Here is a 13,389-nt window from a genome sequence, read left to right on the forward strand (position 1 = left end):
AGCTTCCGGTGTCGAGACTCTGTGAATGAAAGCGAGAAGAGTCGAGACCATGTGACCACAAACACCGAGTCCCATTTGAAAATCAAGCACCTTTTGTGTGATGAAGCATTCCTGGCTGGGTGTGTCTCCCCGGAGTGTTTTCACAAACAATATGTTGTGAGATTGATCAGAGAGAGACTCCCTCTCTTCAGGCTGCACACGTTTGAGAGTGTTAGGCTATTTTCAGAGCAATTACAGCATCTTTTCAGATCATCTTCACATCTAAATCATGTGTAAGTGTTGGTTTTATCTCTGCAAGAGGCGTCCAGCCACAAATATCCTTGTTGTTTCTCGAAAGTCATGCATTCGTGGCTGATTAGCAGGGAAGAAAAAACAGCAAATTTGTCACTTGAAGACAAGATGACAACAAAAGCGGGGCTGCGGTTTGATATCTGGCGAAAGCCGCCGTCAAACAAACAAGATGTGGTTTTTAACAGGACACGTTTCACTCAGCTTTGGTCAGCGCAAGAATCCACAGGGCCTCTTAAGTAATACCACATGGCAGAGAGCGACATAATTTACTTTAGAGTACAAACATAAACCCCTGCGCTAAAAGCTCGCTGATGGATGGAGGAGGATTAGCCGTTCGCCGGCCCGGACGGAGCGCATCGAAGTTTCATCATAAAAACTTTAGTTTCTGTCCATTTTTAGCCTGATTGTAAATCAATGCCGTGCGTGTAAACTCTAAAAAAATGCAGATTCAGCAGTTCTGTGGAAAAATCCAAAGATCAGAGCAGGCAGAGCAGCATTGTGTGCTTTCTTTGAATCTTTATGAAACTTTCCGTCTGTATTTGAAATGTTTTATCTGAGTCCTTTTATTTTTTTTTTTCTTCATTTGAAGTGTTGTGGGGAAACATAGAGAATACATGAAACGCTTGGCGTTGTGATAAAACAGTATACGCTCCCATGTTGAGACAGTCGGGCATCTTCAGGCTACCTCAGGGGAATAAACAAAGAAGTTTGATACCGAGCAGTCACTGACTCATCTTTCTTTCTTTCTTTCAAAAGAATAATGTTAAAAATATATTAAAAAAGCAGCTGGAAGGGAATTCTCCCACGAAAAATGTGAAGTACCTCTGAGTGTCGACGGGCTCAGCTGCTGCCCATTTCGAAAACACCCATATAAGGTAGCAAGAACAAAATCTGATTTCATGCAATCGCTGTCCGCATTTCTCAATACAGAATAATATTATTGTCAGATATATGTCTATTTAAATATCCCATGCAGCCCCGGCTCGCGGCTCCACCTTTTCCCTCAATTACCCCTCTTATCAGACGGAAATCATTCAAGGTTTCGACCACCAATTTTCTGGAATTCAAAACAGGAAAAGCAAAGAGTGGGGAGGACGACATTCCCTCTGTGTGAGTGACTTCGCCAACTATGGTAATGATTTCACATCCTGTTCCCAAGAAATCTTTCAAAGGGGCTCAGACTGCATGTTAATCATTTGGCATCCTGTTCCCACAAAGCCCCTTCAAAGAGGTGCGGACCCCGTCGCTCCGTCAGAGCAACTGCTCCAGAAACAAGCTCCGGGACGCTTCTCCATGCTTTCGTAAGGTTAGTGGGGTTTAAACAGAGAGCAAATGGGGCCCTCCTGTGGCTGCACACCTTACTCTGCAAAAAAAAAAAAATGTCTGTCGTGTTTCACCTAAAGAACACTGATGTTAAAAAACGTTGAAAAACACAGATTTTAACAAGTCAAGAGACATTTTTCACTTTGAAAACTATTTTCTATGAGGCCGATTGACTGTAGCAATCTGTATAAACAGTCCGGTGCATTAAAACTGAACAGATACCATCAATAGAGTCCATCCATCCATCTGGAAAAAGGCCAAATCCAGTCCAGAGTGCTGAGTCCAGCTTGTGGGAGGATATTGCAAAATATGAAGAAAAAAAATAGACATTGACAATAAAATGAACAGCAGTTTCTGCAGGTTTTTTTACTGTCTTGCAGTGATTGCAAGAACAGTGGTCATACCTGAGATATGATATAACTGTTATCTATGTTATTACTTTGAAATAACATCAACGTCACACTAGGCGTTAATGTTAACAAGCGCCAAGCAACTTTAGCTTTGAATTTCTTGAGGAAATTTCATGGTTTTTGTCATTTATATTGTACAAATATGAACATCTTCAGGCTGAGCTTTAATTTCAAAGTCACTGCGTCCGTGTGTGCATCCACCTCACACCTTCAGCAAAGCGACACCATAATCATTGTAATTCAAGAAAAAAAAAAACTATTGATAAATCACTTCCAGGCTTTTTTCCTCCATCATTCTCAGAGAAATGTGAAACTCGGTTTGCTTTCTCTGCTTCCTGCTTCCTCCTCCCTGGAAACAGCCAGTAGACCAGCAGCAGAACGAGGCTCATTGGTTTTTAATGTTGCTATATAAAGCGCTGCATTAATGCCACGTTGTTAAAGTTGTTTTCCAGGCATCCGGGGTCGCCCCCATCACTATAGAAGCGCTGCGGTACTCGACTTATTCGCAGATGGGCTCCTCTGCAGCTTGTCCAAACTTTCTAAGGCCTTGATTGCAGTGGGTGTCTCTGTAGTCATCAAAGCCCTTTTGTGCCGTGTTGGGGTATTAATTAATATTTCCTTTTACGGGCTTGTGTTAGGAGCAAATAGAGTCTCTTCATAGATGTTGTCTGGGGGATGTTTGGTGTCAGTATTTTGATTCTGGAGTTTTGTGGTTGGTTGCACAACTCAGGAGATAATTAAATAGAGACTAAATGAATAAAAATGTGTATATTTGCCTTGTGTTTTCATTATAACCATAATGTTCAACGCTAATGAAATATTCAAATTCAAATTCCAGCTGAAGTTTGCTGCTGTCTGAACTGAGCACGTCCTTTTCACCCCGCACTCTTGAAGCATCTCCTATAAAGCATCTCAAAGGTCACGGCACGGTCACATGCATTCTCCAAGTCCTCAAAACAAACTCCTGTTTCCCCTCAATAATCTGTGAGAAGCCGGTCCGTTGATCCACAGCCAGGGAGGAATCAGCTCTGTTCCTTCTCAAATTCAAAGTGCAGCCATCGGTCAGAGTCTCCTTCCCAGAATTACAGCACAGACTTCTCCAGTGAGGCTGATGTCACATTTACGTCAAAAGTTCAAATATATTTTGTGAATAAATTCCAACTACTTTTCATGTCAAAAACATTTTTTTTATATACGTAAAGACATGTGAAAAGTAAAGTGGATGCCATGAATGATAATGCAGCTTATCTCATCCCGTTCGCCTGAGGTGGCGAAAGCCAGAATTAATTAAAAGATTTTGTAGTACAGACAAGAACCTTTCCAACATGTCTTTGAGCTCATTTCGCTGCCAGTAACTTCTAACCTTTTGCTGCATTTTTTGGATTAGTACTCAGAGAGTGTGCATGTCTGGATAGAAAAAGAGGGAGCTGCACAAGCTGATGCGTCATTGCTGCATAAAAACAAAAACACATGCAGCAGATGATCTGCTTTTAGAGAGACAATGAAAACTTCAGTTTAACATTTAAATTGTGTAAGTATAATGAATGAAGGTGTGATGGCTGTTGTGCTGTGTGTCACTATATGCAAGTGTACATGTGAGTGTGTATGGTTTCTTATTTTTGCGTATTTAGTGCACAAACCTGATGGATGGCAGTGATTCCACTTGTTGTTTTTCTCAGCAGACAGACTGCCAAAATTATTATGCCCTATTTTCCCATTTTACTAGGCAAGTAAAGTCAGAAAGGACGTTTTCCATATCTTAGATATAGCTCAGATTCACCAGGTGTGTGTGTGTGTGTGTGTGTGTGTGTGTGTGTGTGCGGCATCACCATGATTCATAATGTCCTCTTCCTCACTTTGTTGAAAAGTATGATAGGTAACTTTTCAAAAAAAGAAATTCAAAAGTCACAAATCAAAACGCATTAATTTATGGGCTACTTTTGGGCATTTAAAATCTAAAAATCGTCGTTGTCAAATGAGCACAGGAGCGGTGAGAGGACATTAAACCACATTACCCAGAAGTCGTGTACAGGAAATGGGTCCGTTCTTTAAATCGGTCCGACTACATACACACGCGTTCCTGGACCAAAAGTAGCACGCGTGTGTCTTTACGCCAAAAAAAAAGGGACTAAAAAGCAAAACTATCGCAACGTTGAGACTGGAAATAAAGGTAATATCATAACAGTGGCTATAGTATCGAGTTTGTATACATGTTTTGTTTGTAACTTCTCAGACGAGTATTGTAGTAGCGCTTAGCTTCAACACAGTAAATTCATAACATCAGCGAACATGTGGAAACCTCCAATCATATTTTTAATTTACTGATATTAGATAGCACAGGTGTTTGTGCGTATCTTGATCTGATATTATAAAGGGGATGATTAGATATATGTGTGTTTAATCTGTGGCAACAGTCATGTCTGTATTGAAGTTGCTCTCTGAACATTCTGCAAATCTGTTCCTTTTCTGCAGCAACATGTCAGATGTACTAATCCAAAGAATACAGGAGCTGGAGTCAGAGTTGGAGAGGCTCAGGTCTCAGCTGAAGCAGAGCAGTGGAGCTGCAGATGAAATGGAAACGACGTCCAGTCCGGCTCCTGATGAAAGCTGGGACTGTAAGGCTGATGTGAACCCCAGCAGCAGCAAGAAGGAGAGGAAGAAAGGCGGCAGAGACCGTCCCTTTGACTTCTCCCTGCACCCCCGGCGTCATGTGGCTCTGCGGCTGGCTTATCTCGGGTGGGCCTACCAGGGCTTTGCAGTCCAGGAGAACACAGACAACACCGTGGAGGCCAGACTCTTTGACGCTTTGTTAAAGACCAGGCTGATTCAGGACCGGCAGAGCTCCAATTACCACCGCTGTGGTCGCACTGATAAAGGAGTCAGTGCTTTTTCCCAAGTGAGTCCACACACAACCTCGTGTCTTGTTAAATGGAACCTAGATCAAACATTTACATCTTGCTTTATCACTCCAAAAAAACTTTCTCTCCCTTCCACAGGTTATAACCATTGACTTGCGCTCCACGCAGTTTTGTGGAGGCCTCGGCGTCACCCTCCCTGAAAACGTGGACGTCAGTAGCAGGTCAAAGGCCGCGGCCTCCGAACTTCCGTACGTGAAGATGCTGAACCGAGTCCTGCCGCAGGACATCAGGGTTTTGGACTGGGCGCCTGCCACGGAGGGCTTCAGCGCACGCTTCGACTGTCAGTCCCGCACCTACCGCTACTACTTCCCCCGGGGGTCTCTGGACGTGGCGTTGATGGCAGAAGCTGCAAAAAGGTGGGTGAAATTTAACAAAAAAAAACTAATTCTGAAGTTCTAGTTTTGACTTGAGGATCTCTCTTCCCCACAGATACGAAGGAACTCACGACTTTCGTAACCTTTGTAAGATGGACGTGGGAAACGGAGTCCTGCAGTTCGAGAGGACCATTCTCTCAGCCGCAGTCGAGCCCGTTCAGCCTCAGAGTCTCTCCAGCTCAAACCAATACGACCTTTTTATCTTTCAAATCAAGGGATTGGCCTTCCTTTATCACCAGGTACCAAATTGCTCTTTCTTCCCCCCCCCTAAAAAAAAATCATAATTTGAAGCCATTGTGATCTTCTTTTTTTCTCTCTCAGTATTTCTGAAATACTTAAAATGCAGAGGTTGAATAATTATGAGGCTCGTTTAGACCTTTATAATCCAGCCTCTTGTGGAGTTAATTTCTTTTAAAGTTTGATTAATGACATTTGCAGCCTCTCCTCCTGTTGTTCTGCTGCAGGTACGCTGCATGATGGCAGTGCTCCTCTTGATCGGGCAAAAGCTGGAAGCCCCAGAGATAATTAATCAGCTCCTGGATGTTGAGAATAACCCCAGGAAGCCCCAGTACAGGTAAAAAAAAAAAAAAAAAGAAACGAAAAAAGAGAAAAAAGACAGCAGTTGAAGTGTGACTTTGCCTCTTTTGAAGGTTTTATTTTCATTTAAAAAAAAAAATTAAAAATGGCGAGCAAACTGCAGCTGCATGGGTCCGTGTTGAGCGCTCCGTCTGCTCCCCAGCATGGCGGTGGACTTCCCTCTGGTGCTGTACGACTGCCACTTTGAAGGTCTGAGCTGGAAGCAAGAGCCCGAAGACGCGAACCACGTCGTGTCGGCGCTGCGGCAGCACTGGACGCTGAGCACCGTCAGAGCGCACGTCCTGCAGGGGATGATCCAGGGGCTGGAGGCCAGAGGTGAGGAGATCAATCACACACTGATATCATTCAGAGTCTTGAGATCCATTCAGACTTATTGTTTTGTGGTTTTAAAGACCAGAAATGTTTTGATGCAGCATTTTTTAAATTGGGCTTTCTGTGTTATGATTCATTCACTTCCTGGTTGAGAGGTGGGATATTGAACTGTAATAACATGATAATAACATTAATAGTTTTTTGTGATTTTATTTTATTATTTACCATCTCAAATCCAATGATTTGTTGTTTTCTATGAAATAGATCATGTTGTTATAGTATAGCTTTGACTGAAGCTGCTCCCAGGATTCCTGCGTGATCGGCAGTGGTAAACGCCTCGTGGCTCCTACATAAACTGCGCCCTGCTCTCCGTCCGCAGGAGCCTCGTCCTCCGGCCACTGCCTGTTGGTCGAAGGCAGCAGGCAGAGGAACTACCGCCCACTGCTGGAGCGTCCGTGCTGCGAGAGCCTGGAGTCCAGGATTGACCATTTTGTCAAAAGAGGGCGGCTGGAGCGAGAGGAAGGGGAGAACGGAGGCGAGACGGTCCACAGAGGGAAAAGGTCGAAACACTCGCACAGCGCCTCCAGCCTGCCTGCTGCTTCAGAACAAAGTCCTGATCACAAAGCAGAAGATTAACGTTTTCACCAGAGAATGGTTGGACTTTTTTACATTATGTGAATTTTAATTTTTACTGGCCTATACTTTTATTTTTATTTATGACTTTTTTGACTATATTTTCTGCAGGTATCTTTCCACCTAACTTCAGCGAAAATGAATGTTTGTACTGTCTCAAAGCAAACATGCTGGAATAAAATACAAGATTTTTCAAATGCACTCACCTAATTTCAACCTGTTATTTTATTCTGTGCATCAACCATTGAATCATAATTCTAAATTGTTTTGGACTATATATGACAGCATAAGATATTTCGGGCTATTGTTGATATATTTAATTTTGAAGGTACTCCGTGTATTGCGTTGGCCATTGCCTGTCTACTCTTGCAGTCCCATTTTGTACCACAAGAGGGTGTCACGAGTCTCCAACAGTGAAACATCTTGTTCGCCTCCTGGTGGCTATTTGCAGTATTGTCTCTTTGTGAGCACATGGGATATTTTACCCATATCTACCGGTAACTGAACGAAAAAAAAAGTCATTTTTGCATTTTTAGATAAGATAACAGCAAAAAAAAAACAAAAAAAAGAAATCTATTAAATCTAACAAGGAATAGAATGGAGATTTAATTTGGTGAAATTTTTATTATGATGTAAGTAATAAAATAAGTAAAAGTAATGGAAAGCTTGAGCAAATAATGCCAGGCCCGATTTACAGTTTTTTCCACCCCATTTGGCTCATTTCTCGAAACCGAAATTATATTCTCAAAACAACGGACGAATCTCCAAACTACTCTTCAATTGCTCAAAACAATGTCTCATTCATTTCATCACATTGGAAATGTCTTAGTCATGTCTCAGTGTCTCAAAACATTTTTGCAAATGATTCAGCACAGTAAAGCTAGATTTAGCACAACTTCCAATCAAATAGATCATGTTGATCTATTCTGACTGATTTATTCTCAGTTTAATAGTTGTTCTCTCAGATCTTTTATATGCCATCAATGGTCTGACCACAACTTTCTCTACTGAAGAGCAGATCCCTCGGCGACTACTTTCTACTTCACTTTATTTATAAAATGTAGTGTAGTAGAAAGTACTGATTACAGCAGCAAAATGTAATGAAGTTAGAGTAAAAGTATGCTTGATGTTTTTTTACTGAAGTAAAAAAAATTGATGGCACTGTCTATATGGGAAAGAAATTTAGTTTTTGTATATGAGTGAGCAGTTTTGAGGGAGATATGAGTTTTTGCAAGTGAACTATGGTTTTGTTCTGAACTGTAAGACTGTTTTGTCAAACGATCTTAGAGTTTTGAAAGTGTAATTTCTGTGCCAAACCAATGGCCGTCCTCAGGAGTTCAGGAAAGTTGTTCCACAGGTGAGAAGAGCAGTTTCGCCTTGTTTCTTCTGACTCTGAGAACCTCTGCCTAAAAACCTCGGAGGTTTGGATATTTCATATCCTATGAGTGAATCTGAAGTGTTTTTAGGCCCGAGATCATTCAAAGACCATTCATTTATAGACAGACGGGATCTTCCGGAACTTTTGTTGTTGCGCAGTTGTCGAGTCGGGAGGTTTTCGCGGTGGCACTCACAGAAGCTAAGATGCTAAGCTGGTATCAGTGATATAACAGAGATTCCGAGTGAAATATAGCTTAATTTGTCACTCAGACTGTCTCTGTCGGTTTTTACTGTTCACGCGTTTTGACTTGACGCCGTGAGAATGTCAACGTGGACGTTTTTCGGCGTGTTTGCGTCCGTTTTGACTTGATGTGTACTTTATGCTAACATTAGCCTGTTAGCGGCTGCGGACACTCTGTACTTTACTTTCCATCCAGACAGGATCCTCTGCAAGGTAACTCAAACTCAGAGTCCCAAACTTCAACTGCATACAGTTACTCGATTTTTTTTTATTGTTATTATTATTATTATTTGTTTGTTTGTTTCGTGTGTTATTCATAAATTATTCCTCACATCCAATAGTTATATGGTCCCAGTTAGTCCAAATATGATGGAGAAGTCACACCTCAGGAAAACAAGCTGTAACACCGTTTTAAGCAAAATCCAGACTAAAGAACAGCTTCTGACATTTCCTGGTACACTTTGATCAAATGCAGCCTGAATGTTACTAATAGTAACTTAATCCATAAAAATTATAGAAGTGTAGTGTTTACTTTTTCTTGAGACTGAGAGATATATTGCTGTTACCACTTTTTATTGAAATAATAGATTGTAGTCACATAGGGTTTGAAAGAAGGCTTTTAATATGAGAATTCTACACATAAACAAAGGTGTGGGCAGAATTTGAGGGGCACAACCTCATAATTATACATATATTACACTATTATAATGATTTTATCATCTTTCTATAATAAAAAAACACCTTTTTAGATGATGACTGTTGCAAAACATTACCCAATATTACACAAGAGTACTCAGTGAAGTAGCTTGTGTGCATATACTCATATTTTAAAAATGTATAAACATCTGAAAAAGTTTTAATACATCATGAAGTGATAATACTATAAATAGTTCAAACATACAGTTTGATATAGAGAGAAAAACTTGTAAGATCAGTGAGCCCTCAGTAAGAGAGCTTGAATAATTTCAGCATCAATTGTAATCTTTGCGTATGAGGTACTTTTTAATACAAAGATACTATGAAGTAATGTCCAGCTAAGTCGATAAAACTGACTTTTACACTACTATATTATTATTACAATACTAAATTAAGGTAACTTGTTGCAAACCTAATGAAGTCAAAGTTTATTACAAGAAAAGCTTTTCTAACAGATGCAAATTGCCTGTTCTTTTTACATTAATAATTTTCATGAGTCCCCATTAACAATGAATGAGGAGTCCTGCATAGAAATTTCTCTGAGTCAAAAATTGGACTCACACCGGTGATCTGTATCACTATGAAGCTAGGGTTTGTAGTTTTATCTTACATGCAACACGTCTGTGTAAAACATGGGAGGTTTTTGTTTTTGTTTTTTATTGTGTTACAAGAAATCAAGCTAAAAACAAAAACCACTATCGTAGCGTTCTTGACACTGGCTCTCTCCTTCGTCCTGCTGTCAGATGTACCTGGTGGGACTGACAGGAGGTATCGCCTCGGGGAAAAGCACAGTGTCTTCCATGCTGCGGGAGCTCGGGTGCCCCATCATCGACGCCGACGTGGTGGCCAGGAAAGGTAACGTGTTTATCTCCCTCCCCCTGCAAACTGTGTGCATTTTCTACGGCGACATCCTGGTCGGGAGTGTCACGCAGGCGAGGTCCTCTTCAGGCGACAGTCTCTCAGATAAACTAGGTTCATTAAGACGAACGCTGGGAGAGGGAGCGTGAGTCATGAAGGATGTCTCCGCTGACTGCAGGGAGGATGTTTCAGTCCTGTGGTGAAGATAAAAAGGTCACAAAAGTAGGGGAACAGCGCTCAGCTGCGTCTGGGAAAGAAAATGTGAGGTATTAGGCAAATGCTTGATTTCCATTCAGGTGAAACATGCATCAAACCCACGGTGCAGACGGCTTTCTTACTGGAGTTCCTCTCAAATTTTAGTTTTTTTGAGACAGATTTTATCATTTACAATACAATTTTTGACATTTATTGCAGGGAATTAATTAAAGCTACAGCTGCAGCACTAAAATGAGATAATATCAATGAAACTCATTGAATATAACAGTTTTGTTTACCGTACTGTTGTTTTTTGGATCTTGGGATGGATTTCTATTTATGTTATAAGTAGTTATCGGTGTTCAAAAAATAGTGCAAAATCTGAAGATGCTGTACTTTTATCAACTACCTTGTGATATATACATTTTTTGTTATTAGATGAAAACATTTCTCAATGCTGTAGTACTATCTGGTGCATTGAGATTGCATTTAAATGACAGTTTATTCACAATGACTCAGGTGTTCATTGCAGGAAAAACCCGTAAGAATTCAGAGAAATACTGCAGAGTTTGGTTAAATGTTCATTCACTGACACAGTGGTGCTTTTTGTCAGTCTCACTTTCACCTTGTTTCTGTGATATAAATGTTTTGTTTGGTCTATTCATTAGCCTAAGACTTTTCTTCTGATTCCATCCCAGTCGTGGAGCCGCACACGCCCGCCTATTCCCGCATCGTGTACCACTTCGGGCCCGAGATCCTGCTGGAGAACGGAGAGATCGACCGACAGAAGCTGGGACAGATCATCTTCGCCAATGAGGAGAAGAGGAAGCTGTTGAACTCCATCACTCATCCGGAGATCCATAAAGCCATGCTGAAAGAAATCGTGCTCTTCTTCCTCAGAGGTGAGCGAGCAACACTCAGCTCTTCACAGTCAAACTTGAATTAGAGCAAATCGGTTTACGGTCGCTGCAGCCCTCAGTAAGTTTTATTCATTATCTCGAGTGTCAAAGAAAACCGGTACTTGAAAGGTAACGGGTTTGATTGTGTTGCCGGTATTGTGTTGGGGTGTAAACAACGCTGGCGCCGATTTGCCGTGTTTCTCACTTTCCTCAGGCTATCGCTACGTGGTGCTGGACGTGCCCCTTCTCTTCGAAACCAGACGGCTCACTCAGTTCCTCAACCACACCGTGGTGGTTTACTGGTAAGACCCTCACCTGGCCCACTTGCTGCGCTCCTGAAATAGCCAGAAATAACCTCCACTGTCCGCTCCTTTCCCAGCGACCCCGCCACTCAGCTCTCGCGCCTGATGCAGAGGGACGGCCTGACCCAGGAGCAGGCCGAGCAGCGCGTGGCGGCGCAGATGCCGCTCAACGAGAAGCGCGGCCTGGCCAACCACGTCATCGAGAACTCGGGCGGCAGGGAGGACACCCACCGGCAGGTCCTGCGGCTCCACACCAAGCTGGAGGACTCCATGGACTTCCTTTTAGTCAGGGTCATCGCCATCGCCGCCACCGCCGGCCTGGGCGGGATCCTGCTGTACGCCGCCAAGATGCTCTTGTCCTAACAGAGGGAGGGGAGGGGAGGGGGGGTGGTGGCGAGCGGGGAGGGAACGGTTTCAGACACGAGGAGGTGAGGAGGATCAGGCAGGTCGGAGGTGCCGATGCAATTTACTGTGAAATTAGATTCGCAGCACTTAACCGCGACAGCGCAGCAGCGAGGCGCGCTCCATCAGCAGCACACACACACACACACACTCTCAATACGCTGAGGAAACTTGCACTGACAAACGTGGTTTAGTAGTGTGAAGACTTTCTATGTGCAATTTCTCTTTCAGAGACACTAAAACACGAAGGCGACACAAACGAGACGAAAGGTGACGGGGATCCTCTCTGCGGCGTAGAAACACAGGTTGGATCGACATTTCAGTCACTGAACGAGTCCGAATCTGAGCTGATCACTGGACATAAAAGAGATTTTTATTTTGCTACCTGTTGTTGCACCCTGCTCCGTGATCTAATGAGGCCATCTGGTTGTAAATAAGAAAAAAAAAAACAAAAACCTCACAGATTAACGAGAGCAATTAAACTACAAGAGAACTTTTAAAAGAGTGGAAATCCATTAAAGAACGTTCTTTAACCCTGCAGTTTCACTCATACTGTTAAACATCCTCGTTTTCTAAACACCCTTTTTTTTTTTCTTCACAATTTTTAACTGGAAAATCAAAAATACGGAATCTCAACATACTGCAATATTTCTCCAGAGATATCACAGTTAAAAAAAACAAGCTTGGAGCATTTTAGGTCATGTGTTGAAGTGTGAAAAACACAGAAGTTTTTATGGAGCTGCACCTGATTTACAAACACGAGTTACACGACTGGTCTGAGTGTGCACTAACTTTTCATTTAAATCGCATATTTGAAGTTGGAACATTCACGTCTCACGGTTGTGTCAGTTAATGATCGAAATCTGTGGTTTTAGGGCTTTGTAACAGCGGTAGAAATGCAGAGGTTTTTATTTCCATTTCATTTACAGGCATATTTAGTCTCCCACTCATGTAGAAATGTTTGATCCAAATGAATAGATTTGATTAAAATAGCTGCAGTCCGTTGCATTTAAAAAGCTGTAATGATTGTATAATGAATATATAAGACAGAATGTTTGTGACAATCCATTTTTAATGGGACCTGTGTGGATTTCATATGTATCACTGTATTTTCTTACACTTGAAGCTGTCCTCTGTAAATACGGAGCCCGAGACGTTTTCTTTCTTTGCACACTTGTAACTTACAACACGTTTGTAACCGCCTAACTTAAAAATAAACAACCCAGCACCTCTGTTTTAAAAGTGCCCTGTGTCAGATGTCGTTAGTGCCTCGGTTTGTGACTTGCCGGGATGTCTTTGACCCCAGATGGCTTTCTGGAAGTTGCTCTAAACGACATTTGGTTTGATTGTTTTTCAATTGAAAGAACATGCAAACTACACAGTGAAGCACAGAATCAAGAAATGCGTTTCCATGTGCTTCAAATTTCTTTTTTTTCCCCCTGTTTTAATGATTAAAGGTTTGTTTATTTTATTTGTTTAAAGTGAACCAGAGAAATCCATATGCCGCTGAGTAACTCCAGCTGAACTCTGATCTTCTGCGCCTTCGTCCCCTGCAGTGAGG

General features: G+C 42.0%; 2 protein-coding genes across 3 annotated transcripts; both read left to right on the forward strand.

The window, feature by feature from the left end:
- The first annotated feature begins 1,351 nt into the window (after positions 1 to 1,351).
- Positions 1,352 to 6,861, forward strand: pus3 (pseudouridylate synthase 3). Of its 2 annotated transcripts, XM_030098244.1 has the most exons (8): positions 1,352 to 1,423; positions 1,510 to 1,597; positions 4,497 to 4,920; positions 5,021 to 5,298; positions 5,372 to 5,555; positions 5,781 to 5,890; positions 6,056 to 6,228; positions 6,605 to 6,861. In XM_030098244.1, exons 3-8 carry the CDS (start codon positions 4,501 to 4,503, stop codon positions 6,859 to 6,861), a joined length of 1,422 nt encoding a protein of 473 aa, XP_029954104.1. In that variant the 5' UTR covers positions 1,352 to 1,423; positions 1,510 to 1,597; positions 4,497 to 4,500. The 2 variants fall into 2 exon arrangements, with proteins under 2 accessions (XP_029954104.1, XP_029954103.1); XM_030098243.1 differs by lacking the exons at positions 1,352 to 1,423; positions 1,510 to 1,597 and adding an exon at positions 4,100 to 4,194.
- Positions 6,862 to 8,377: 1,516 nt separating this feature from the next.
- dcakd (dephospho-CoA kinase domain containing) lies at positions 8,378 to 11,806 on the forward strand. Its single transcript, XM_030098245.1, has 5 exons — positions 8,378 to 8,689; positions 9,916 to 10,027; positions 10,924 to 11,127; positions 11,339 to 11,426; positions 11,504 to 11,806. The coding sequence occupies exons 2-5, from the start codon at positions 9,916 to 9,918 to the stop codon at positions 11,787 to 11,789; spliced, it is 690 nt and encodes a 229-aa protein (XP_029954105.1). The 5' UTR covers positions 8,378 to 8,689; the 3' UTR covers positions 11,790 to 11,806.
- Positions 11,807 to 13,389: the final 1,583 nt, after the last annotated feature.

This window comes from Salarias fasciatus, chromosome 8, assembly GCF_902148845.1.
Source record: "Salarias fasciatus chromosome 8, fSalaFa1.1, whole genome shotgun sequence".
Classification (NCBI taxonomy): domain Eukaryota; kingdom Metazoa; phylum Chordata; class Actinopteri; order Blenniiformes; family Blenniidae; genus Salarias; species Salarias fasciatus.

Coding starts and splice junctions, on each gene's coding strand:
- pus3 (XM_030098244.1), top strand. CDS start 4,501: ATGTCAGATGTACTAATCCAAAGAATACAGGAGCTGGAGTCAGAGTTG. Junction 4,921..5,020: donor GAGTCAGTGCTTTTTCCCAA/GTGAGTCCACAC, acceptor TCCCTTCCACAG/GTTATAACCATTGACTTGCG. Junction 5,556..5,780: donor TGGCCTTCCTTTATCACCAG/GTACCAAATTGC, acceptor GTTCTGCTGCAG/GTACGCTGCATGATGGCAGT.
- dcakd (XM_030098245.1), top strand. CDS start 9,916: ATGTACCTGGTGGGACTGACAGGAGGTATCGCCTCGGGGAAAAGCACA. Junction 11,128..11,338: donor CGTGCTCTTCTTCCTCAGAG/GTGAGCGAGCAA, acceptor CACTTTCCTCAG/GCTATCGCTACGTGGTGCTG. Junction 11,427..11,503: donor CACACCGTGGTGGTTTACTG/GTAAGACCCTCA, acceptor CTCCTTTCCCAG/CGACCCCGCCACTCAGCTCT.